General features: G+C 39.9%; 2 protein-coding genes across 6 annotated transcripts in view; both read left to right on the forward strand.

The window, feature by feature from the left end:
• The first annotated feature begins 562 nt into the window (after positions 1-562).
• NOP10 (NOP10 ribonucleoprotein) lies at positions 563-2,264 on the forward strand. The gene is made up of 2 exons (XM_036274679.1): positions 563-669; positions 943-2,264. The coding sequence occupies exons 1-2, from the start codon at positions 616-618 to the stop codon at positions 1,081-1,083; spliced, it is 195 nt and encodes a 64-aa protein (XP_036130572.1). The 5' UTR covers positions 563-615; the 3' UTR covers positions 1,084-2,264.
• A 3,676-nt stretch (positions 2,265-5,940) lies between these two features.
• The window catches only part of SLC12A6 (solute carrier family 12 member 6), a 102,777-nt gene continuing 83,814 nt past the window's right edge, over positions 5,941-24,903 (forward strand). For 2 of the 5 annotated variants that reach the window (XM_036270179.1, XM_036270181.1), the window contains exon 1: positions 5,941-6,367. In XM_036270179.1, the coding sequence (XP_036126072.1) occupies positions 6,097-6,367 (271 nt within the window). In that variant the 5' untranslated portion in view covers positions 5,941-6,096. The remainder of the gene's footprint in view (positions 6,368-24,903) is intronic. The other 3 variants (XM_036270177.1, XM_036270194.1, XM_036270188.1) reach the window with 2 other exon arrangements.

Here is a 24,903-nt window from a genome sequence, read left to right on the forward strand (position 1 = left end):
TTTAATCTTGGTTCGACCACTAAAACATACTTCACCAGGTTCATGAAATAACTACATCTCTCTTTGCTGTACATAATACTGAATGAATACCCGTCATGCACTCTTTTACCGCCAATACTTTAAAATAGGGCTGGGGAACCAGTTGTAGAAGAGGGGAGGAAAGAAAACTTTCTTTCTTCCCTAAGGTAAAGGGGCTCTGAATCCTGGAGCCATTTGTTTTTCCAGGCACTAAAAACCCACTGCCCTTGAAATGGGTGTGCATCTTGAGATAAAGACAGGATTCTATTCACTAATGTTCAACCCAAATCCATCTCTGTCCCCCTGTAATGCCTAACAGTGTCTGGTACTGGTGTCTGGGCACATTCCCCATGTCTTAAAAAGCCTACAAGGTTGCAACTGGTCTCCAATGCCTGCAAAATTGCAACTTGGTTGCAACTGGGCCAAGTCCTGCACTACTGCGCCGCCTTCTGCCTAGCTGGAGAAAGGCCCGCAATGGACTACATTTCCCGGCATGCCTTGAGAGGGTTTCCGGTCACGCCGGAAGGAAGTTGACAAATACGTGAGGCCGTCAGTTAGACTGAGCTGCGGATTTGGACCTCCTGCATCAGCGTGACCATGTTTCTCCAGTATTACCTCAATGAACAGGGAGACCGGGTCTATACCCTGAAGGTGAGCAGAGGGAACAGGTGGTACATGGGCATGTGGAGAATGGTAGGTGGGAGGAGAGGTTGAGACCAGCGACTGAGTTGCCTCGCTGGGTGAGGGGAACCAGAAAGCCCAGAAGCCCGGCGTGGTGGAAGCTGGAAGGTATTGGCTTCCTGCTTACCCTTTTTCTCGCGTCCTCCTCCCCATCCCAACTTCCACGTCCCTTATGACGCCAGTGATTGAGTTTTCTCACCCCTCCTGTACTGAGATTATGTCCTCTCTTTCTTCCTGGAGCAGAAGTTTAATCCTATGGGACAACAGACCTGTTCAGCCCATCCTGCTCGGTTCTCGCCAGACGACAAATACTCTAGACACCGAATCACCATCAAGAAACGTTTCAAGGTGCTGATGACCCAGCAACCGCGCCCTGTACTCTGAGGGTCCCTTAAAGTTCATATTTCTCCTGCCACCTGCTACCCCGCTGAGACTTTCCGAAACCAAGCTTTTCAGTTTGTGAGCCTGGAAGCCTTCTTACCACCCTTGCTCTTTGGAATCCGGTGTCATCATTACCTTTGATCATGCTTGGTGCGAAGCAATCATGGTAGCATCATCCACCTTAAAGGAAACAAGTTTGAGTCTTCTTTTCATATTTGGACTCACTGCCAGGTTATTAAAATGATTTGAAAGAGCTCTTATTTTACATTTTGTGAGAAGAAAAGAGTGGTTTGGGGGGGGGGGACGAGGAGATGAGAGGGAAGTGTAACCCAGGGGTACAACAAAGGGTACACTTGGAAGAAAATCGTACGTAACTGCTGTAGCAGGAGTAGTGCTGCACTGTTAGTGATAGGAAGGTGTTGGGGAAGGGAATGAAGGTTGAAAACGATTCACATAATTTTTGGCATTCACCGAAAAATAGCCCTCTGGTCATGTAAGTAATTTCTTGCCCCTTGACATGACATTTTGATTCAAAATGGAAGAGTTGACAAATAATGACCATATTGTAGATGGAAGACGGTGAATTGGAAGTCAGGAGACCAGGATTCTGCCCTCTTGGAATAACTTTAAGAAAATCACTTACCTATTTAGTCCCACTTTCATCTCTAAGCAAGTTCTCTCCCAACTCTAAAACTGATTGGGTTCAGTGGTGGACCTTAATATATCTAGTGTTGTCCAACCGTTGTGACTAGGCTGCATATTTTCTGCCCCTCTGGTAATAGTCCCAGGCTTTTAGTTCTCTTCATCAAGGAATTGCTCTCTTATATACACCTAACTTAATATTCTCTCTGGAAGTAGCTGCTATGTGGAACTACATAGATCTTAATTTAAAAGATGAAATATGAGAAATTCAAGCAGGGATTTTGTTGTTTTTCAAGCTACTGTTAGGGATTAATAACCAAAAAAATGGGAGATTTCCGAGTTTTGGAATGACCGTCATGGGGCAGCTATAACTTGAATCCAATTACTTTATGTTAGAGGAAAGATGAGACAAAATACTGCATATGGGCATTCAAAAAAATACTAGTTTGCTTTTTTTCTACCTCTCTGTCAAGTTAATCCACTCATTTCCCAATCTCATTTGTGGCTTTTGGCATTGGATTTAAATGGTTACTTAGCCCTGGCCAGTTCAGCTCAGCAGTTTGAGTGTCAGCCTGCGGACCAGAGAGTCCGGGTTCGGTTCCTGCTAGGGGAATATACCAAAAAAAAAAAAAAGTCTGCTTAATGCCACAGACTTAAAATTTGCTTTGTGAAGATTGTGTTCTAATTATACAATATTTTTCTATTGTATCAAAATTCTAGAGTCCAGAAGCAGATGTAACTTAAATCAGTGTTAATTTGACTTATTAAGACTGGCTCTGAAAAGAGATAGATATCTTTCTCTTGGAATCTTGAGCATGCTAGCAAAAAAGTTCAGGATAATTGTTGACTGATGAGAAAAAATTATCTAATCTTGGTTCATAGTTAATGGAAGACATGATTTTCAAATCAGTTACTTTAACTTACAGGAATAGTGAAATGAAATACTTGCTTCCTGTTGAACAATTTTTTATTTCTTAGCCTATTCACTTACAGGGTTCTTAGCAATGGATCTGACAGATTTTATATATAAGTGAATGAGTATACTCTGTGGTATAAAACAAAATTGGATGTTGTAGAACTCCAGCATTTCTTTATAAAGGGAAAGTCTCAGATTTGAATGGCTAGGTCTGCCTGAGAAAAAACTGGTACCTCAGGGAGGTCAATTTCTTCTTCAGGTTAGAATCAATAGGAAAAAGCTTTACAAAAGCATCTAGCTTTGAGGAGGTTTACATTTTAAGTGGAATGTTTTTCATTTTGTTACCTGGATCTTTTTAGTCAGACTTTGGATTTATCACTTGATAAAGGGGAATTTCCTGGCTCAGGTCTTAAATACAGTTTTGATCTGTTGCTAAGGATGATACTTAAACATTTCCACTTGTATAGAGCAAGTACACAGGCAAAACCGGGGCCCAGAATGTTAAATGTCTTGATCAAAGCTATAGTAAATAACTTTCAAACAAAATACTGCTGAACCAAAATATACTGAACACCTCTATTTGTGCATTAAATAAACATGCTAAGAACAACATTCTGGTGGCAGTAGGAGGGAAAATACTGGGAATGTAGTCAAGAGAAAATATATTTTTCAGGTCTAAAATTAAAGACATTTTTGTTAATGGAATGTTCAATCTGACTAGAATGTGAACATAGCTTATTTTTTTCAGCTTTATTGAAGTGTAATTGACAAACTACATTTTAAGGTGAACAACACGATTTAATAGATGCATACATTGTCAAAGACATAGCATAAGGGACAGGAAAAGGGGAAAATGTAACACAAAGTGCATCAATTCAAGGATACAATGCAGTGATTTTCAACCTTTTTTATCTCATGGCACACACAAACTAATTACTAAAATTCTGTGGCACACTAAAAAATATATTTTTTACCAATCTGACACAAAAAATAGGTAAAATTTTGATTCATTCTTACCAGATGGTTATTGTGTTGGCTGATGTCATTTTTTTATTGGACAATCTAAGGGGAAAGAGGTCAGTGCCCCTGATAAAAGAGTAAAGTATTGCATGTTTTAAAAATTCTTGCGGCACATGGGTTGAAAATCACTGATACAATGCTTTAGAATAGACCTCTATATAAAAATACCATTAAGGTAAGGGTCATACCTAGATACATGGTATTGGGAGGTTTGTGATAAAACACACACAAAACATGAATTCTGTTACTTTAGATGTCTGAGATTTTGCTCCTTACGTTTTGTTTTCTTCTAGGATTTTTATAGTTTCGTGACTTACACTTAAGTCTTTTACCCATTTTGAATTTATTCTTGCATATAGTGAAAGTTGGTGGTCTAGTTTTATTTTATTTTTTTTGTATGTACCTTGTCCAATTTTCCCAACACCATTTATTGAAGAGACTGTCTTTAGTCCATTGTATGCTTTTGTATCCTTTGTCAAGTATTAATTGAGCATAATGTCTTGGGTTGATTTCTGGGTTCTCTGTTCTGTTCCATTGATCTATATGCCTGTGCTTGTGCCACTACCAGGCTGTTTTGATTACAGTGGCTTTGTAGTATAACTTGACTGATGAATCTGAGAGGGGAGAGCAGCAGGAAGAGATTAACCAAGGAACTTATATGCATGTATGCATTACCCATGGACATAGAAAATAGGTTGGTGAAGGACTGGGGTGGGGTGGGAGCCCTGTGGAAGGGGGCAATGGGGAAGAAAAGGGGGCAGGGACATCTGTGATGCTCTCAACAATAAAGATTTTTAAAAATCATGAATTTCCAGGGATGTTCTTACTAAAGATGGGGTTTTTGAGGTCCTGAGGACAAGGGGCAGGGCCTGCTCCCTGAGATGTCTTCAGAGCGAGTGGGGGTAAAAAAGTAGGACCAAGAAGGAAAAGGTTTTGTTTTCTCCAGTGCTGGTAGCTCAGATCCAAACACCCAACTACAATTCCCGTCATGCTCCGGGCCTCCCGCGTTTGGCCCCATCCCTCACCCGCTCGTCCCGCTGCGACTCCAGCGAACGCATGCGCGCAAGCAGCTGCGTCCCTTTGCAAGCAGCTGAGGCTGGGCGGAGCTGCCGGAGCTTGTGGGACCGTTTGGCCCTCCGACTGCTCCCCCGCTTCTCTTCGGACCGTTAACCTCGAATGAGGAACAAGCCGGGAGGGAAGGGAGGGGCTGCGGCGGTGCCAGCACAGCCCGCCGGACCAGGGGCCGGGAGCAGCGAGGTCACGTAACTGCTGCTCTGCCGCCTGGCCAGCCCTCCCTGACAGCCCGAGCCCTCCTGGCCGCGCTGCGGCTCCGAAACAGTTACCGGCTCGTAAACAACAGCTGCGCGCGCACCCCGCATCAGCTGGCGCCGGGATCCTGCACCTGCGACCTCCTCCCTCCTCGCCGCCTCCTCTTGCCCAGCCAGTCAGGACCAGCCTGCGAGGCTGTCACCTCTTCTGCTAGGACTCGAAGGAAAAACGGCGAGGGGGTGACTGGCGCCAGGGACCTGGTAGGCAAGAAAAAGTCTCCTAGCGAGGGGGTGGCCTGTCCTGTCACACGCAGGAGAAACCTAGCGAGCGGACCGTGGGCTCGATGGACTAGCAACGACCTGCCACGACCCTGAGCTGCAATCCGAGGTGTCTCGATCCGCTAGCCTCTATTCCCAGATCCCAGGGACCTTTCTGCCAGAAGAGCGGGTGGGCCACCCTCGCAGACCCGAGGCAGGAATCCGCTCTGCCCTGCATCCTCCTCTGCTCACCCTTCTCTTTCTCCTCCGTCCTAGTGTGGAATATTTTTCCCGTTATGCATGCGCACCTCTCCCACCAGACCCAAGTGGATTATCGGCCTCAAAAACCGCGAGCAGCTCTACTACACACACCTCCTCTCAGCCAGACCTGTGGGGTATTCACCTGATATACAACAGGTGGCCGGTGTACATCGTTTTGCAACCTCTCTACTATATTTGCTTCATAAGGGTGGGCCTGTGCGCACTTTGCTCAACTAAAACCGTGAGACATTTACCAGATAAAGAACTAACTACCTCGGCCGAAACCTGGGGGTCGAAGGGAGAATGTCTTCACCTGCTTCGCCAAGATCATGGCACTGAGCCCGCAGCCCTGGATCAGGAGACATAGCTAGCTCTTCATTCTGAAGGAACGAAGTTACACGAGATTGGCATCGTTTTGTCTTTTTTTTTTTTTTTTTTTCTTAAATATTTTTCAGCTACTGGTAGTGCACTTTCTAGGACAGTCTGCTTGGATTCTGGGTATACAGATTCTTATTTGGGGCTCTTTGTGTGGTGTAAATCAAGGTAACTGAGGTTTAATTTATCTTTTCTATTTTTGTGATCAAAAGCAGTTAACGTTGGAGGAAGGATTTTGCGGGGTTTTCCTTTTTGCCCTTATAAAGGAAAAGAAAAATGCATCCTCCAGAAAGCACCACCAAGATGGCTTCAGTTCGGTTCATGGTGACACCAACAAAGATAGATGATATTCCAGGTTTGTCAGACACCAGTCCAGACCTCAGCTCCCGATCCAGTTCCCGAGTAAGATTTAGCTCCCGGGAGAGTGTGCCCGAAACGAGCCGTAGTGAACCTATGAGTGAGATGTCTGGAGCCACCACTTCGCTGGCAACTGTGGCACTGGATCCAGCCAGTGACCGGACTTCTAACCCCCAGGATGTTACTGAGGGTAAGTAGAAACACAGATGACAGGATTCTTTCTTTACTGGTTTATTTACTAAGGCTGACTTCCTTCTAGGAGATCGTTGTCCTGTTATATAGAAATCAGGATGAGGTACCTCTTTTTGAGATGTTTAGAAACAATTTGAAATAATGGTTAGCATAGTGGTTCTCCGCAGTGGTAATTTGGCATGTGGGAAGATATATGGTAAGAAGAAAAGTAGATGTGTATTTTGACTTCCTCATTTTTGTCTCCTGAAAATTGAAATGGGTATTTTGGTTAAGGATGGATGGCAAAGAATTTAATAGTTTTTCAGCATAGAGAACCCTAAATTGTAAAATTTAATGGAAAGCCAGCTTTGAGGCTCTTTTACAGTCTGCTTTTAAGGCCACTTACAAGTAGTTATTGATCATGTATTAGTTGTTGGCTTTTCTACAAAGACATGAGATATTGTACCACAGAATTCTTTTTTAAAAATTTATGTTTTGCGGACAGTGGCTCAAGTAGCTAAGCTCACTCTGGGTGAGGCTGGGGAGATATAGTGTGCTATCCTGTTGAATAGAGAAGTTCTAAAGAGGCTTTCCGGGCCTGATTCCCATGTCATGTTTTCACTTTGAACTTGAAGTGAGATGTATTGGGTATTGAGCCTTTGTAGTCAGGAAGTAGCACACAAGCCACTTCCGACTTAGATTGACCACTGCAGATTTTTAGCTTCCTGAACCAGTTTGTGTTGGCTAGCTTGGAAGTTTTCATTGGATTTAGTGGGAAGAGGTGATGAAGAGAGAGATGAATGGAGAGATCATAACATTTTTAGGACTCTAAAGTTTGAGAACTGTACTGCTTTATATATTTAGTTTTATAATCTTTATATATTTAGTCCTGTATTCTAATGTAGCTATGTCTGGTAGTGAAAATTTCTTGTAAGAATCTTGTAAGATTTGAAAACCATAGCTTCAACCACTGACTTAGGAAAGCGAGGCTGACTTACCATTTTCTAGTGTCAGGACATATTGTTCCTCCTAAACTAAAGGGTGCAGAAAACCAGAATGATTTTAGTTCCTTATTTCTGTTTGTACTTTTAAATGTCTGAAGACAAGGCAGATTTGGTAAAGTTTATAGTCCTAGAATTCACTTATCCTCAACTAATTATTTTTATTTAATAGAGATTTTACAGGTTGGTTCTTGGACTTAACTATTTTCAACTTGACAAACTTTACACTGTGTACCACAGTGTTAAAATTACATTATGAAATAAAAAAGAATTCTTTTTCCTCCACATTAAGTCTAAATTATAGTTTTAGTTATTTATTATACTGTATTTAGGTTGTAAAAATACCAGGGAAAGATTCTAACAGTGTTAAATTTTTTTATTGCTGTAATTATTATTAGATAATTTATGGTTAAGTGTTGTTAGACTTGTGGCTTATGTACAGGAAATTGTATTTGTATTTTGTTTTTAAAAGTGAGCTTGTTTCCTAAATGTGTTAGCTTTGCAGAACCAGATTCTTGCCCAGGCTGCTGTCTTACCTGTAAGCATATAGTCCAGAGTGGTATGGTTTTATACTATAAAACTGGAGACATGTCTGGGTGAAATCTATGTTGTTTAGGTGTGCACAGAAGTTACAGCTTGGCTCTATATCTAGCACATTCCTTAATGTTTAAATTCTCTCTGGTACCAGATGAAAGGGAAATTAGCTGTCCAGCCATTGGATTACACTTTCCCCGTATTCTCAGGAAACTAGTTTCCTACTTTCCCAATATCCTACGTTTTCTCTCTCTCTCTCTCTCTCTCTCTCTCTCTCTCTCTCCCCCCCCCTCTCTCTCTCTATATATATATATAATTTTTTTTTTAATTCTTATGATGACTGTCATCCTGTGACATACTTTTCCCACCACATACTTTTCCCACCATTAAAGGGAACTGGTTAGAAATATAATTATTTCACCTTTGGCTTCGTAATGCCCTTGTTAGACGTAGGTCTTCAAAGGATGCTATTGTCAAGGAAATCAAGAGCATATGTAATCCACATTTGTCTCTGGGCTGAAGTTAGTATAGGACAACTACTACTTCCTTTTCTACAGTTATCTCTATCTTTAAACTCATAGTGTATTTCAGAATTGTGTTTGCTATTTTAAGATTTAGAAATCTGATTTTTTTTTGGGGGGGGTGCCCTTTCTACACATCCTGCTGTGGTTGAGATATTGGTATGCTTCTCAGTCTTTCCCCCACAATCCCTGTGTCCCCATGTTTCTTCCTGTAGAGAAAGCTTACTACCCTAAGTTTTTTTTCTTATTATGTACCTTTTACTCATATCACATTGCACAACCAAGGCAGGGGTGGCACATGAAGTCTTAATTACTTATTTCTGTTTTAATTTTTTCTACTGTTGGCCTTTTGAAAGTAGATAATTATCTTTCTTTTAACAAAGTATTTATTGTTCTCCTTTCATTGCATCAGGGGTCCATTAGAATTTATGGAACTGTCCAGTTGGTAAATAAAAGCAAGACTATTATTAGCACTGTATTTGCTTATGCATGAAGAATGTCTTAAAGATATACAGAAGGAACTGTTGAGAAGTGGATATCTCTGGAGAGTTTGAAAATGGAGTGGAGCCCAGGCCTATTTGGCTCAGCAATTAGAGCATTAGCCCATGGGCCAAGGAGTCTTGGGTTCAATTCCGGTCAAGGGCACATACCTCGGTTGTGGTTGTCTCTGGCCCTGATCAGGGTCATGCAGTAGGCAACCAATTGATGTGTCTCTTGCATCTATGTTTCTCTCTCTCTTTCTCCCTCTCTCCCTCCACTCTGTCTGAAGATAAATGGAAAAATGGCCTCAGTGAGGATTTTAAAAAAAGAAAATAGAGTGGAGCGTGGGAATTTTTCTTTATCTAAACAATTTAGAAGGACATGTACAGTTTGTTTTTTTAAAATATGTTTATATTGCCCTGGCCAGTTTGGCTCAGTGGTTAGAGCATCGGCCTGCGGTCCCGAGACACCCGGGTTTGGTTCCCACTAAGGGCACATACCTCGGTTGCAGTTTGTCCCCAGCCCTGGTTGGTCGTGCAGGTGGCAGCCACTCAATGTGTCCCTTTCACATCGCTGTTTCTCTGTCTCTCTCTCTTCCTCTCTCTCCCTCCCACTCTACCTGAACAAAAAATGGAAAAATGTCCTTGGGTGAGGATAAAAATATATATAAATATATGTTTTTATTGATTTTAGAGAGAGGAAGGGAGAAGGAGACAGAGAGAGAAACATCAGTGAGAGAGAAACATCAATAATGATCTATCGGCTGCCTCCTGCACAACCACTACTGGTGATTGAGCCGAAACCTGGGCATGTGCCCTGACCTGGAATCGAACTGGTGAGCACTTGATGTATGGATCGACAGACACCCTGGCAGGCATGTACAATTTTTTTTAAAGAGTGTATCACTTTTATAATAAATTTTAAGAAGCATAGCATGTTAGGAAACTCAGATAATCAAGAATGGAATTCTGGTCAAACCTCATTTTAATGAATGAGGAAACTAAGGCTTACAGAGATGGTTATTTTGTAGATTACAGTGTGGGAAAGCCAAGAACGAAGTGCAGACCTCCTAGCATTTATGCAGTGCTTTCCGTATACATCATTTTGCCTCTGCTAGAATGGTTATTACATTTGCTTCATAACCATTTATCTTACTTTTTTTTTTAAATCCTCACCTGAGGATTTTTCTCTGTTTATCTTCAGATAGAGTGGGAGGGAGAGAAAGGGAAAGAGAGAGAAATATCCATGTGAGAGGGATGACGCTTCGACTGGTTGCCTCCTGCACGACCCCAACAAGGGCCGGTGACAAACCACAAGTGAGGTATGTGTCCTTGACCTGAATTGAACCCAAGACTCATTGGTCCCTGGGCCAAAGCTCTACCACTCAGCCAAACCAGGCAGAGCCTTTTGATTATCTTAAATGATAGTTAAAATAATAATACCAAAAAAGAGAACAGAACATATTTTTATATGTCTTATACAGGCTGTAATACATTTCAACCTTTTACTATTCAATAAAGGCTCCAATATGTGTGAAGCACTCTGGTAGGAATTATAAGAAATATAGGGTTTCCCGCCTTGGCTGGTTTGGCTCAGCGGTTAGAGTGTTGGCCCGTGGACCAGAGAGTTCCGGGTTCAGTTCCTGCTAAGGGCATGTACCTCAGTTGCAGTTTGTCCCTGGCCCTGGTTGGGTCGTGTGGGTGGCAGCCACTCGATGTGTCCCTTTCAAGTCGATGTTTCTCTCTCTCTCTTTCTCTCTCTCCCTACCACTCTGAACAAAAAATGAAAAAATGTCCTCAAGTGAGGATAAACAAAAAGAAAGAAAAATACAGTAAAGGAAAGTGATGAACGGGTGAAATGGAGACACTAACAGACTGGAGGAATTGATGAGGTAAAGTGGTTGTGGAAGAAGTAAAAGGATCAAAGACTGTAGTCAGACAGTTGCACGTGGAAGTTCATGGTTTCAGGGGAGAAGCAGTTCCAGTGTTAACATGATGTGTTGTGCAGCCTTGGGAGTGGGTTTCTGAAGTGGAGTACAAGACAGAGCCAGTTGCGTCAAGAAGCTCTTTGTTTACCAACTTTGAGACTGGCTGTTACCAAGTTTTTATGGAGCAGTGTTAGGTGGTAGAGATACAAAAATAATTATGGCAAGTCCCTTCTTCAAGGAGTCACCCTCTCTGATTCTTTTTCTAATTCAACCCCATACCAAAAGCAATAGATTAGTTTTTTATGTCCCTATATCACTTACACAGACTGTTACTATAGCTGCACCAAAATTTCACTTAATTTTGTTTTGTTTACATGTTATCTTTCTCAGTTCCGTTGTAAAGTTCTCTTGAGGACAAGGACAAACGTTGTTCTTTTATCTTCAGCATCTAGAATAATGGTGATGCCACATAACTTGTACTCAATAAATATATACTGAGTTGAAGATCTAGAGTAAAAAAAAAGAGAAATATAAACAAAAATTAAAAAACAGCCCTGGCCGGTTTGGCTCAGCAGTTAGAGCGTTGGCCTGCGGTCTAGAGAGACCTGGGTTTGGTTCCCGCTGAGGGCACATACCTCGGTTGCAGTTTGTCCCCGGCCCTGGTTGGGTCGTGTGGGTGGCAGCCACTCGACATGTCCCTTTCGCGTCGATGTTTCTCTCTTTCTCTCTCCTTCTCTCTCTCCCTTCCACTCTATCTGAACAAAAAATGGAAAAATGTACTCGGGTGAGGAAAAAAAAAAATATTGTGATAAAGGCAAATGAACTGTACCTACTAAAGCAGTAATGCCTCATCTGACTCCATACTGGAATGATCTAGTGATCATTTTTATTTTTTATTTTATTTATTTTTTTAAATCCTCACCCAAGAACATTTTTCCTTTTTTTCTTCAGATAGAATGGGAGGGAGGGAGGGAGAGGGAGAGAAACATCAATGTGAGAGAGACACATTGACTGGTTGCCTCTTGCATGAACCTGACCAGGGCCAGGGATGAACTGCAACCCCTTGAGGCCTTGACCAGAATCAAACCCGAGACTCATTGGTCCACAGCCGATGCTCTAACTGCTGAACCAAAGCAGCCAGAGCTCTAGCAATCACTTTTTTTTAAAGTACTTCTGGTCTAGCCCTGGCCGGTTTTGTTCAGTGGTTAGAGCGTCGGCCTGCAGTCTGGAGAGGCCTGGGGTTCGGTTCCTGCTAAGGGCACGTACCTCTGTTGCAGTTTGTCCCCGGCCCTGGTTGGGTCGTGTGGGAGGCAACGACTCGATGTGTCCCTTTCACGTCAATGTTTCTCTCTCTCTCTCTCTCTCTCTCTCCCCCCCCTCCTCCTCCCACTCTATCTGAACAAAATATCAAAAAATGTTCTCGGGTGAGGATAAATAAATAAATAAATACATACATACATAAATAAAGTACTTCTGGTCTAGCCAATGTGGCTCCGTGATTGAGCTTCGGCCTATGTCCCAAGAGGTTGCTGGTTTGATTCCTGGTCAGGGCACATGCCTGGGTTGTGGGCTTGATCCCTAGTGGGGAGCATCCAGGAGGCAGCCCGTTGATGTTGATGCTTCTTTCTCATTGATGTTTCTGTCTCTTTCTCCCTCTCCCTTCCTGTCTCTCTCTTAAATAAAATAAATAAATAAAAAGTACCTCTGTTGCATTCCCAGAAATTCTGATTTAATTGTATCAGTAGTTTTTAAAAGCTCTTTAGCTTGTTCTCATATAAAGCCAGAGTTGAAGACCATAGGTCAAAAGGGAAAAGTAATTAATGCTATATGCATGGGAAGAACTTTCCCACCTGAGCTGGGCTTTGAAGATTTAGCAGAAGTTCACCAAGTAGATAAAGCACAGCAGGCTTTTCCTTAAATGTCTGGGGGTCTTATAAAATGTTAATCTGGCCTGGCCAGTGTGGCTGAGCGTTGTCCCATTGCCTGAGGGGTACCCATTAGATTCCTGGTCAGGGCACATGCCCAGGTTTCGGGTTTGATCCCCAGGAGGGGGAATGCAGGAGGCAGCTGATGGATATTTCTCCCTCACACTGATATTTCTATCCCTCTCTCCCTTCCTCTTTCTCTAAAAAAAATATATATTCATCTGGTCCTGGCTGGTGTGCTTAGTGGTTAGAGCATTGGCCCACCCATGGAAGGGTTGTGAGTTTGATTCCTGGTCAAGCACATGTACCTGGGTTGTAGATTGATCCTTGGCCCCAGTGGAGGTGCATTTGGGAGGCAACCAATCAGTGTGTCTCTTTCACTTGGATGTCTCTCTCTCTCTCTCCCCCACCCCTCTCCCTCTCATTCTTCCCTCCCAGACTCCCTCCTTCCCACTCTCCCTACAAATCAATGGAAAAAAATATTCTCAAGTGAGAATTCACAACAAAAAATGTTAATCCGTACTTGGAATCATTACATTGCACATGGACATTTAGCCTACTTGGCTGATCGATCAATTCTGTTATTGGTAGATCTCATCAGTGTGTTATGCTAGGGTTAAAAGAATAATGTTTGACTAAGAAACTTCAGAAGCTTTTTTTTTCATAAGAACGTATTTCAAAGTACCAAGCACTTTTTTAATACTTAAAAAAAAAACTTCTAGTTTTTTGCCCCAAACTAAAATAAGTGAATTACATTGTATTGCCACTTGCAGGTGATCATTATTCTTCTTTTAAATATACTTTTAATATTATATGGTTATTGAATACTCTCCATTTTACTTTGGCACTCTAATAGTGAGCCAGAACATTGTATAAAGTAGTAAGATGGGTAGCTTTATAAAAATACTTGGATTTGGTACCTTCCTAGCTCACCTGATGGCATCCTCTGATAGATTTTTTTTTTTTTTTTTTTTTTTATCATCCTCACCTGAGGACATTTTTCCATTTTTTGTTCAGATAGAGTGGGAGGGAGAGAGAGGAACAGAGAGAGAGAGAGAGAGAGAAACATCGACGTGAAAGGAACACATCGAGTGGCTGCCACCCGCCCGACCCACCAGGGCCGGGGACAAACTGCAACCAAGGTACATGCCCTTAGTGGGAACCGAACCCGGGTCTCTCAGGACCGCAGGCCGACGCTCTAACCGCTGAGCCAAACCGGCCAGGGCTGATAGATTTTTTTTAAAGGGGGTTTTCAGTATCAATTATCTGAAATATTTGTGGTTTATAAACCACAGCTGTTTTCCCCTCTTCTCCATATTCCAGAGCCAATGATTAAACTTTATAATATGCTATTTTGTACCATAAGAAGCAATCAGCCATATTCAGAATATGGGGAATTTTACTGAATAACTAGATCCTTCAGCAAATAAAAGTCATGTGGAGTGGAGGAAGAGTTATGGCAAGGGAGGGAAAGTTGTTACAGATAAAACATGTATCAGCCAAATGCAATGTGCGAACTTTGGATCCTCATGTGAACAAAACAACTATAAAAAGACACTTTGAGATAATCAGGGCACTGTGACCATGTACTTGGTATGAAATGACATTAAGGAATTATTGTGAATTTTCTTATGTAAATTTATGACCTTGTGGTAATGTAAAGCCCTTATCTGTGGAGTTTCGTATTGAACTATTTACACTAGTACATGAAATAAAATGTACTCACCTTCCCTCCCAAAAGTTGAGGAGACATAGAGAAAACAAGATTGACAAATGTTTATAATTTGTTGGAGTCAAAGGTACATGAGGATGCATTTACTGTTCTCTTTGCTTTTATTTATATTTGAAAATATAATAAAAACTTTCACAAGGTTGAACTGCAATTAAGATGATTTTATCGAAGTCTGTCATAGAATGCTCTAGATAATTTGATTAAATATCGGATTGATAAAGTGATTGCTTCAACTTCCTGTCTTTTCTCTTTAGTGGCCCCTTCTGTGTCCTCACTAATTCTTCCCACCAAGGGCTTCATTCTTTTCCTCTCAGTGGCATGTTTCTTAAATTCCAGATTCCCGTAAGCTTTGCTTTGATATTACCTGTACTGGAATAGAAAAGAAGGAAGAAGACACTCTTGGGGACTTGGGGACCTTATAAAAGTCATGCTTTCCCATTTTTAGGCTGTTAGAAAAAGAGGAATGTTTCTAATGCTGACTTTTAAGGCAATTTGTAATGCCCTTTGAGGATATTATGCTGTAAACTTTTGGATAGTGGACTCTGTTTCTTTCCCCTCTGCCTAATAAACACTTGTGGACTAGAAAGACCTTTGTGCACATTCTTTTTTTTTTTTTAATCTTCACCCAAGGACATTTTTGCATTTTTTGTTCAGACAGAGCGGGAGGGAGAGAGAGGAAGAGAGAGAGAGAGAAACATCGATGTGAAGGGACACATCGAGTGGTTGCCACCCGCACGACCAACCAGGGCCGGGGACAAACTGCAACCGAGGTACGTGCCCTTAGTGGGAACCGAACCCGGGTCTCTCTGTACCGCAGGCCGACGCTCTAACCGCTGAGCCAAACCAGCCAGGGCCCTTTGTGCACATTCTAAAAAGGTACCCCTGTGCCCGGCCAATGTGGCTCAGTGGGTGAGCGTCGACCCATGTACCAAGAGATCACCAGTTGGATTCCAGGTCAGGGCACATGCCCAGATTGTGGGCCTAATCCCCAGTGGGGGGCATGCATGAGGCTCCAATCCATGTTCTCTCTCATCGATGTTTCTGTCTCTCCCTCTCCCTTCCTCTCTCTCTAAAACATCAATAAAGAAAAACAAAAATTAAAAAGGCACCCCTTCCAGGCTTCACTAGAGAAGGGCGAACAGGATTTCAGCCCTCAGCCTGCAGTCCCCTAGCCTGACACAGTCTGCACAGGTGCACTTGGTGGGCTTGTTGACTCAGAATAATGCAAATTGTATGTGATTTAAATTCTTAGTGATGTATTTCTTAACAGTAGGTATGAAAGTTTGGAGAGCTGTATGTAGGAATTATGAAATCATTTTATTTTGTGAATGTGTAAAACAAATGTAATATTTTAATGAAGTATTATAAGTAAATGGGAAAAGAAGATATTCCCGTTAAAACCCTGGGACAGGGAGGATGGGAAGAGATAAACCACAGAACTTATATGCATGTATGCATAACCAGTGGACATGGACAACAAAGCCGGGGACGGGGCGGGGTGGGGGGGGCGCCAATGGGGTAAAAAAGGAGAAACATCTGTAACAACAACAACAAAAAACCTGGGATTAGTGCTCTGTTGTATTTTGTAGAGAGTACCAGCAATTAAATATGAAGATATGAGCACAGAACTTCAGAACATACAACACACACAGCATCTTGCTTTAACTGCAGAAGTTCAGTATTTGATTAATCTGAAATATAACCAGATATTCAGATAAGTTTTACTTTTGAAGAATTTTAAGTCACCGTTCATTGGTGGAATTTAGAGTTAACAAAATTTCAGAATCAAGTCAATGTTGTATGTAAATTGATCTAAGAAGCTTTGCAAAATTTGGCGGTCTTAACCGAAACAATGTAAGGGCCAAAGCTTTTTTTTTCTTCTAAAATTAAGTTTTTGTAGTTGAAAAACACAGAAATTGAAAACAAAAGCTGTATTAAGTTATAAGGAAATGACAGGTATGTTTAGGTCTTAATCCTAACTTTGGTGGGGTTTTTTTTTTTTTTTAATTTCCTGTTATTTTAGCTCAAAGCTGGGTTTCAGTCTCAGTTTCCTTGCTAAATTAATCAGTGGCAACTTCTGCTTTGCATTTTTATTACTGCATTGCTAAGCTTTACTACATTTTTAATGGCCTTGAGAATTTGTGCAAGATACTCACTTGATAGCATTCATCTGTTTATTGTTACAACTATTTGGTGGATAGCTTTAATTTTCAGCAAAGTGGCACCTGAATTTCCTTCATTTTCCCAGCTGAATCTGCTTTTACTTTGGAGTAAGGCTATTCATTTTTCATATTGCTAGTTTAAAAAAATAAAACAACGCTAGTTAAAAATTCTTTTATACCCTTGTACATTTTCAACTTGAGGATCTATGAGAAATTGAATCCAATTGAAATTCATCTTTATTCTATTTTGAGAGTATTAGCATCTAGCTCTTTTTTAAAATACCTAGAAATAGTACCTATTTTCACAGCTAGTTAATTTATATCCTAAAATGCATGTAAAAAATGTTTTGTTGATTTATATTTTCTAGTTCAGCAGTATGTTATTTCCAAATAAGATTTTAATAATTAATTGGAAATAGAAAGCATTCTTTACTATCAGATGAAGTTAATTCTTTCCTTTCCTGAAAAATCATCAGTTTTGATATTTTTTTATTTAAAAAAAAGTCACTTTCTTCTGAGCTAAGATGGGATTTCTTATCCAGGAGAAAACTGAAGCTGATATTGTGAAGTAAACTGCTCAAGGTCATATAAGTAATACATTGAAAAACTGAAGAATAGTGATTTGAACCCAGATGTGTGTGATTCCAATACCATTGTTCTTGTCATTACACTTTCTCTGCTATATTAACAGTGGTTGGCTCTGTTGAAACATTTATTAAGCCTCAGTTGTATAGTACAGTAGAGGAAGCATAAAAGAAATGCAGTTTTTTTGTTCTATGAACATTTTTGTTGTTGCTAATCCTCACCTGAGGATTTTATTTTATTTTTTTGGAGAGAGTGGTGGGAGGGAGAGACAGAGAGACATCTATGTGAGAGAGAGACAGCAATTGGTTGCCTCCCACACAACCCCAACCCAGGGCCAGGGATTGAACCTACAACGCAGGTACATGCCCTTGACTAGAATTGAACCCAAGCCCCTTCAGTGTGAGGGCTGATGCTCTAACTTCTGAGCCCAACTGGCCAGGGCTGTTCTGGTTACATTTTTGCAATTATTTTGTCTGGCACTGGGGACATTAAAGGAAATAGTGGAGGAGCAGTTACTACAATGACATGTTTCCCAAATAACTTAAGGTTCTGTGTTTCTAAAAGAAAATCTGTCCAAACAAGTGTATTTTACTGTTTTTTAACACAAATAATGTGCAAATAGCTTGGGCAGTGTAGTAGTACTGAATTACCTGAACAGTTATTGATTTAGTTAGTTACATTAGTCCATCTGTCCTAAAGTTAATGAATATTTGTATTTTGAACCAAGTCTCAGTAGATCTATTTTAAAATGGAGTTTTGTTGCAGGGGAGGGAGGAAGTAATAATTTATAAATATATTTTTTTTCTATGAGGTGAAAATTAACCTGGACATTTTATTCTGATTTATGTTTTCCTTTTCCTTTTTTAGAAATATGTCCTAAGTTTTGACAATATATTGTTTAATATCAGTTTTATTTTCTGTATACTGTTTATAGTGTTGACTAGAAGTCCATCTAACAAGTATTTCATAATAAAATAATGAAATGCCACACATAAGAAATGAAATAACTGCCAGTGCTACCTCCGTGGTTGGTGATTCTTAGGTTCCATCATACCTGGACTGTAATGACATTCTGAGTATTTAGACACTTTTGATAATGTCTATTTGGGTCAGCAGCCAAAATGACTGACTTAGCTATCAAATTAAAGTAGCTGTCCATCAGCTATCCTACTATATTCTTTTCTCTAGTGAAACTTTAGGTCCCCGAAGAAGTAACTGGGTAAGGTGATGATAGTGTGTGGTGCTCTCAAGGTTCTTTCTGTGCTTATACCGTAATGTATTTATAGTCCTGGTTTTATATTGCCTTTTATATGTTTAATTGGATAACAAGACTGTGAGTTCCTTGAGGGTAGAAACAATGTCTTGTTCTCCTTTGCATTCCTATTTGCTGGTACATAGTGGACACTCAAATATATATTGAGTAAATGCATGATTTCTTCAGCCTCAGTAAAGCATGAGATTTTCCTGATGTTTGAATTGGAGAATTCTTTGTCTTTCTTCTCTACAATATTATGAATCCACCAGAAAATAATGTTGTTGTGTTAAATATATTTTTATTGATCTTTTAGAGAGGAAGGGAAAGGGAGAGAAACATTGATTGGCTGCCTCCTGCATGCCCTGTATTGGTGATTGAGCCCGCAACCTGGGCATGTGCCCTGACCAGGAATCAAACCAGGATCTCTCAGTCCACAGGACGATGCCCAATCCACTGAGCCACAACAGCCTGCCCTAAATATTTTGAAATAATAACATCAGAAGCAACTGCTTGGAAGTATATTTCACTTTCTTTACTATTTCTTATTTTAAAAAAAACACCATTTCTAATAAACTAAATTCTGTAAGCACAAAACTATTAATATTAACTGGTTACCATTTTAAAGGTCAAGTGTGGCTAGGTGTCAATAATGGATAAAGCTCTCTGTATGGTGTCTTCAAACTTCAGGAGCTTAGGAGAGGTTCATAAGATTTGGATCTGTTTCTAAATCAAATCCATTGTTCTTTGCTCAGCACTATCACTGAACTAGTGCGTGTGTGTGTGTGTGCATGCTCACACACATGCACACTTAAGGTACTTGCATAAAACTTTGTCTTATGATGTGTGTGAAAGATAGAATTCTGTGAAAAGGTGTAGACAGATAAGATGAATTAAGTCTACATTGTGTGTGCTCATTAAATGTAGTCTGTTCTATTTTACATATTTCCAGCTTTTTAGTAGCAGGCTGATACCTTTGATCAAGCTTTAATTGCATTTTTTATTTTAAAAAGAATGTTACTGAATATGTTACTACATTCTTAGCATCATATCTACAAGATGCTATCAAGAATTAACAGGATGACGTTTGGTAAGATTCATGTATTCAAAATGTATGTGGCTTTTTGATTTCAAGGATTTTGCTTATTGCTCACTTACTATAGTTTTTGTATATCACAGATCCATTTTTAGCATGCATTACTAGATTCTAAGAATCATTTCAGCAATGAGATTGTGTGATTCTAGATTATTTGTGTAGCTTTTGTACAATACAGTTCTCATAGGAAATACATGATTTGCTCTAAAATTGATTGATTTTTCATAATATAGTATAACAATTTATTATAATCCGATAGAGAATCCTTAGGTTGAACATAATTTTCCATTGACTTTCCTTAATTGTTTCAATCTTTTCACTACATCTAACTTCTCTTTGTTTATTTAATAGATGGGTTGAATGAAACAAAACACTGGTTATCATGAGTTGTTAGCTGTGATTAAAAATAAGTAATTGGCCCAGCTGGCATGGCTCAGTGGCTTGTGCATTTTCCCATGGACTGAGAGGTCCTGGTTCAATTCCTAATCAGGGCGCATGCCCAGGTTTTGGGTTCAAACCCAGTAGGGGGCGTGCAGGAAGCAGCTGTGATAGCTCTTTCTCTTTCACATCGATGTTTCTATCTCTCTTTCCCTTTCTTTCTAAAATAATCAATAAAAACATTTTAAAAAATAAGTAATTGGGTAGTGTAGCATAGTAAATTGTACTTTGAAAATATTACTTAAAGTAGACCTATTCTGCTAAAGAATGGGCTTTAAAAAAAAAAAAAGCAGACATTATCACAAAAAGTGTTTTACTGAAAGTAATTGTAAAATAAGTATGTGTATAATATTTGGCCTAATGTATAATAGAGTAATGCTATTATAAAAACCCTTTTACCCTAGACTGGCTTATATCTTACTACTTAAAAATACCATCGATTTTTTTAAAAATGTAAACATTTCAAAACTGTTAGATGACTCTCTAATTTCAAACAACATTCAATACCCTAAAATCAAAGTACTGGAAAAGCATTTATGCAACTGCCTAAATTTTATGTGAAACTGAAGTGATGTGCTTTTATACTTAGATCCTAAGATCTTTAGATTTCAGTTCATTGTATTATTTTCCAACATTTTATTATGAAAATTTTCAAACATACAAAAAAAATTGAAAGAATTGTATGGCGAACACCATATTCTTGTCCTCCAGATGTTACAATTAACATTTTGCTACCTTTGTTTTATCACATATCTATCCCTTCCATTGACTCATCTAGTTTTGAAACATTTCAAAGAAAGTTGCAGACATCAGTGTGCTTCACCCCTAAACACTTCATTCAGTTTGTATATAATTAATGTGTAATGTATAATTTATAATGCGTAATGTTTTGAGATTCACCCATGTTGTTGAATGTTGTCAGTAGTTCATTTCTGTTTACTATTGAGTTGTTTATTGTCTATTGTATGAATATACTAGTTTCTTTATCCTGTTGACAGATACCTGGGCTGTTTCCTATTGGGCTATTATGAATAAAGCTGCTATAAACATACTTGTTCAGATATTTTTTTAATGAACGTATGCTTTTATTTATCCTGGGTGAATGCCTAGAAGAGAAATTGCTGGGTCATAGGGTAAATGTTTGTTTACATTTATTAAAAACTGCCAGACCTTTTTCCAAAGTGGTAACATTTTACATCGCCACTAACATTTGCTCTACATCCTTGCCAGCAGTTTTAATTGTGATTTTAATGTGCATTTCCCTAATGGGCAGTAATGTTGGGCACTTTTTCAAGTGTTTATTTACCATTTATGTAACTAAATTTGTGAATTGTCTGGTTAAATCCTTTGCCTGTTTTGTGTTGAATTGTCTTTTTATTATTGAGTTGTAAGGCATTTCTGTATGTTCTGGATACAAGTCTTTTGTATATTTTCTCCCAGTCTGTGACTTACCTATTCATTTTCATAATGGTGTCAGTTCATTGTATCTTTCTCAACATTTTATTATGACAGCTTTCAAACAGAAAATGTAATGACTTTTATGGTTAATACCCATAAACCCACCACCCAGCATCTGTCATTAGCATTTTGTTATACTTGTCCTATAACATATATATCCATCCTCTTTGTGTAATTGGAGAGAAATTACAGGCATCAGTTAACTTCTCATTATACTTCAAAATTCACATTATTAATTAGAATTCAGTATTTGCAGGGTTTTTTTCTTTTAATGTAAACTTTTTTTTCTTTATTGATTTTAGACAGAGAGGAAGGGAGAGGGAGAGAGATAGAAACATCAGTGGGAGAGAACATCGATTGGCCGCCTCCCGCATGCCCCCCACTGGAGATTTGGCCCACAACCTGGTCAGGGCAACCTCTTGGTGCATGGTTCGACGCTCAACCACTGAGCCACACCAGCCAGACTAAAAGTAAACTTTTTATACAATGAAATACACACATTTTAAATGAACATTGGCTGATTTTTTACAAATTCATACACCTGTAGAACTCTAAACTCTATCAAGATATAGAATATTACCAGCACTCAGGACGTTCTCTCATGCCCCATCCCAGTTAATCACCATCATCTCCCCAAAGGCAACCACTATCCTGGTTTTTTTGTATCACAGTTTAGTTTTACCTCTTCTAAAGCTTTATGTCAGTGGACTCTAATATTGTGTACTCTTTTGTATAAAGCTTCTTTCACATAGCATAGTGTTTTTGAGTTTCATCCATATTGTTGCATGTATCATTGATTCATTCCTTTTTTAAGCTGAATGGTAATTCTTTGTATGATTATATCATAGTTTATTCTCCTGTGGGTGTACATCTGGGTTATTTACAGTGTTTGGCTGTTAGTAATAAACTGCTATGGACATTCTTATACAAATCCTTTTGTGGAAATATGTTTTCATTTTGAGGATGAATACTTAGGAGTGCAGTTGATGGGTGATAGGGGAAAGTACCAGATCCAAACTGGGTGAACCAGTTTACACGGTATGTAACAGTGTATGAAAATTCCTTTTTTTTCTTTTTCTCCTCACCCGAGGACACTTTTTCCTTTTTAGTTCAGATAGAGTGGGAGGAAGAGAGAGGAAGACAGAGAGAAAAACATCGACGTGAAAGGGACACATTGAGTGGTTGCCACCCTCACAACCCAACCAGGGCCGGGGACAAACTGCAACCGAGGTACGTGCCCTTAGCGGGAACCGAACCCAGGTCTCTCTGGACCGCAGGCCGACGCTCTAACCACTGAGCAACCGGCCAGGGCTGAAAATTCCTTTTGTTCCACATTCTCACCAAATTTGGTGTTGTCGGTTTTATCAATTTTAGCTATTGTGGTGGTGGATGTATAGTGATACCTCATTGTGGTAGTTTATTGTACTTAGAATAGCTATTTATTGCATCTCACTCTCTTACCACTCCTCATACACAGCACTCACATACATCAGCTTTACCACTTTCCCCCCAAGTTTTTCTGTACTACTTTAACTTTGCCTTCAATTTTTTTTTGCCCCTGTACTTTTTGTTGTTGTTTTTTAATAAATTTTTTATTTATTTTTTTGTTACAGATATTTTACCTTTTTTACCCCATTGGCACCCCCCTCCCCAACCCACCCCCGCTCCGTCCCCGGCTTAGTTGTCCATGTCCATTGGTCATGCATACATGCATATAAGTTCTGTGGTTTATCTCTTCCCCCCCCACCCCCTCTTCTGGGGGATGTCAGTCTGTGCCCTACTTCCATGTTTCTGGGTCTACTGTATTCCTCAGACTGTTATGTTCATTATATTCCGTATATAAGTGAGATCATGTGGTATTTGTCTTTTTCTGCTTGGCTTCTTTCACTTAGGATAATACTTTCCAGGTCCCTCCATGTCGTCTCAAAGGATAAGAGATCTTTCTTTCTTACCGCTGCATAGTACTCCATTGTGTATATGTACCACAGCTTTTTTATCCATTCGTCTACTGATGGACACTTGGGCTGTTTCCTATGCCCCTGTACTTTTACCTATAGTCCACTCTAGCAGGGAACTCTTTTAAAATTGCTGATCTCTATGGCACCAGAACATCAAGTTGATAAATAAATTACTCCTATTGTAGATTAACAGGAAGTTACTTGTTACTTCTTACTTGTTTAGTTTGGGGAACCTTTTGTACATAGGCTTATATGCACAAGCTGTACACAGGTTCATAAACACAGGTCATTTTTTCTATCCATTAACTATAGAAGATCAGCCATAATTCCTCTCTTTATAGGGTAAAAATGAAAGGCAAGAGCCTGTTGGAAATATCCAATGGCACTAAAGTATTCAAGAATTTGGAACCCAGAATATAATATTGAAATCTTTAACAATTTGGTAGTGTTTTAAGTTCCTTTGAATAAATTAGTAGAATAGCTACCTGAGTTGTATGGAAAAATCACCCCGGGTACTATACCACCACACCTGACTTAGTTTCTTTCAATGGTAAATATAGTTACAAAGACTCAACAGGTTAAACTTCTCTTTCCCATATATAGTAGTAATTCTCAACCTTGGCAGCACCTTAGAATCATGGGGAGGAAAGTGCTTTTTAAAAGTCTATTGCCCAGCCCTGCCGGTGTGGCCCAGTGGGTTGAGCATCATCCCATGGACTGAGAGGTCCTGGTTTGATGCCCATTCAGGGCACATGCCCAGGTTTCAGGCTCCATCCTCAGGAGGGGGGTGTGCAGGAGGCAGCTGATTGATGTATCTCTCACATTGGTGTTTCTATCTCTCTCTCCCTCCCTCTCTCACTAAAAAATCAATACAAACATATTTAAAAAAATGAAAAGTCTATCGCCCCGGCTCCACTCCAGAGCAATTAAATCAGAATACCTAGTATGAGACCCAGGCATCAGTAGTTTTAAAGTCTTCCCAGGTGATTCCCATGTGCAGCCAAGATTACAAGCCAGTGCTGTAGAGTAACTCACCAATGAAAATTTAGGTGAGCATGACTTATCCCCCCCATGAAACTTCAATGCTGCCTACCAACAAAGGTATTAGAAGTTTTTAAGTTGAGCTTCACCATTTACAAGCTCTGTGGCTCTGGGCAAGTTCTTTGGCCTGATGATTAAATGAGATCATAATGAAAACTTTCTAGAGCAATGAAGGGCACCAAGTAGGTCTTTAACAACTATTGATTTTCTTCACTTTCAGAAGTGGGTGAGCACACAGTGGGCTGCAGTTCATGAATTCTGCCCACTCTCCAGCTTTTGGCAACTCTCGGAAAGCAGAGCCGCCAAACAGTTCTTAGGATTCTTTAGCTCAATAACCGTAAGCAAAGGGTGGCGTGCTAATCCTTTCAAGTGAAAGATAAACGCTGGGGAAGGCGTGTCTTCCAGTGTTCCACTCCCTAAGGTTGTTGATCACGTGAGCAGAAAG

This window comes from Molossus molossus, unplaced genomic scaffold, assembly GCF_014108415.1.
Source record: "Molossus molossus isolate mMolMol1 unplaced genomic scaffold, mMolMol1.p scaffold_m16_p_1, whole genome shotgun sequence".
In the NCBI taxonomy this organism is placed as follows: Eukaryota; Metazoa; Chordata; class Mammalia; order Chiroptera; family Molossidae; genus Molossus; species Molossus molossus.

Excerpts from the sequence above, each read along its gene's own strand:
- NOP10 (XM_036274679.1), top strand. The coding sequence starts at position 616 with ATGTTTCTCCAGTATTACCTCAATGAACAGGGAGACCGGGTCTATACC. Across the intron at positions 670-942 it reads ACCGGGTCTATACCCTGAAG|AAGTTTAATCCTATGGGACA; the intron begins GTGAGCAGAGGG and ends TTCCTGGAGCAG.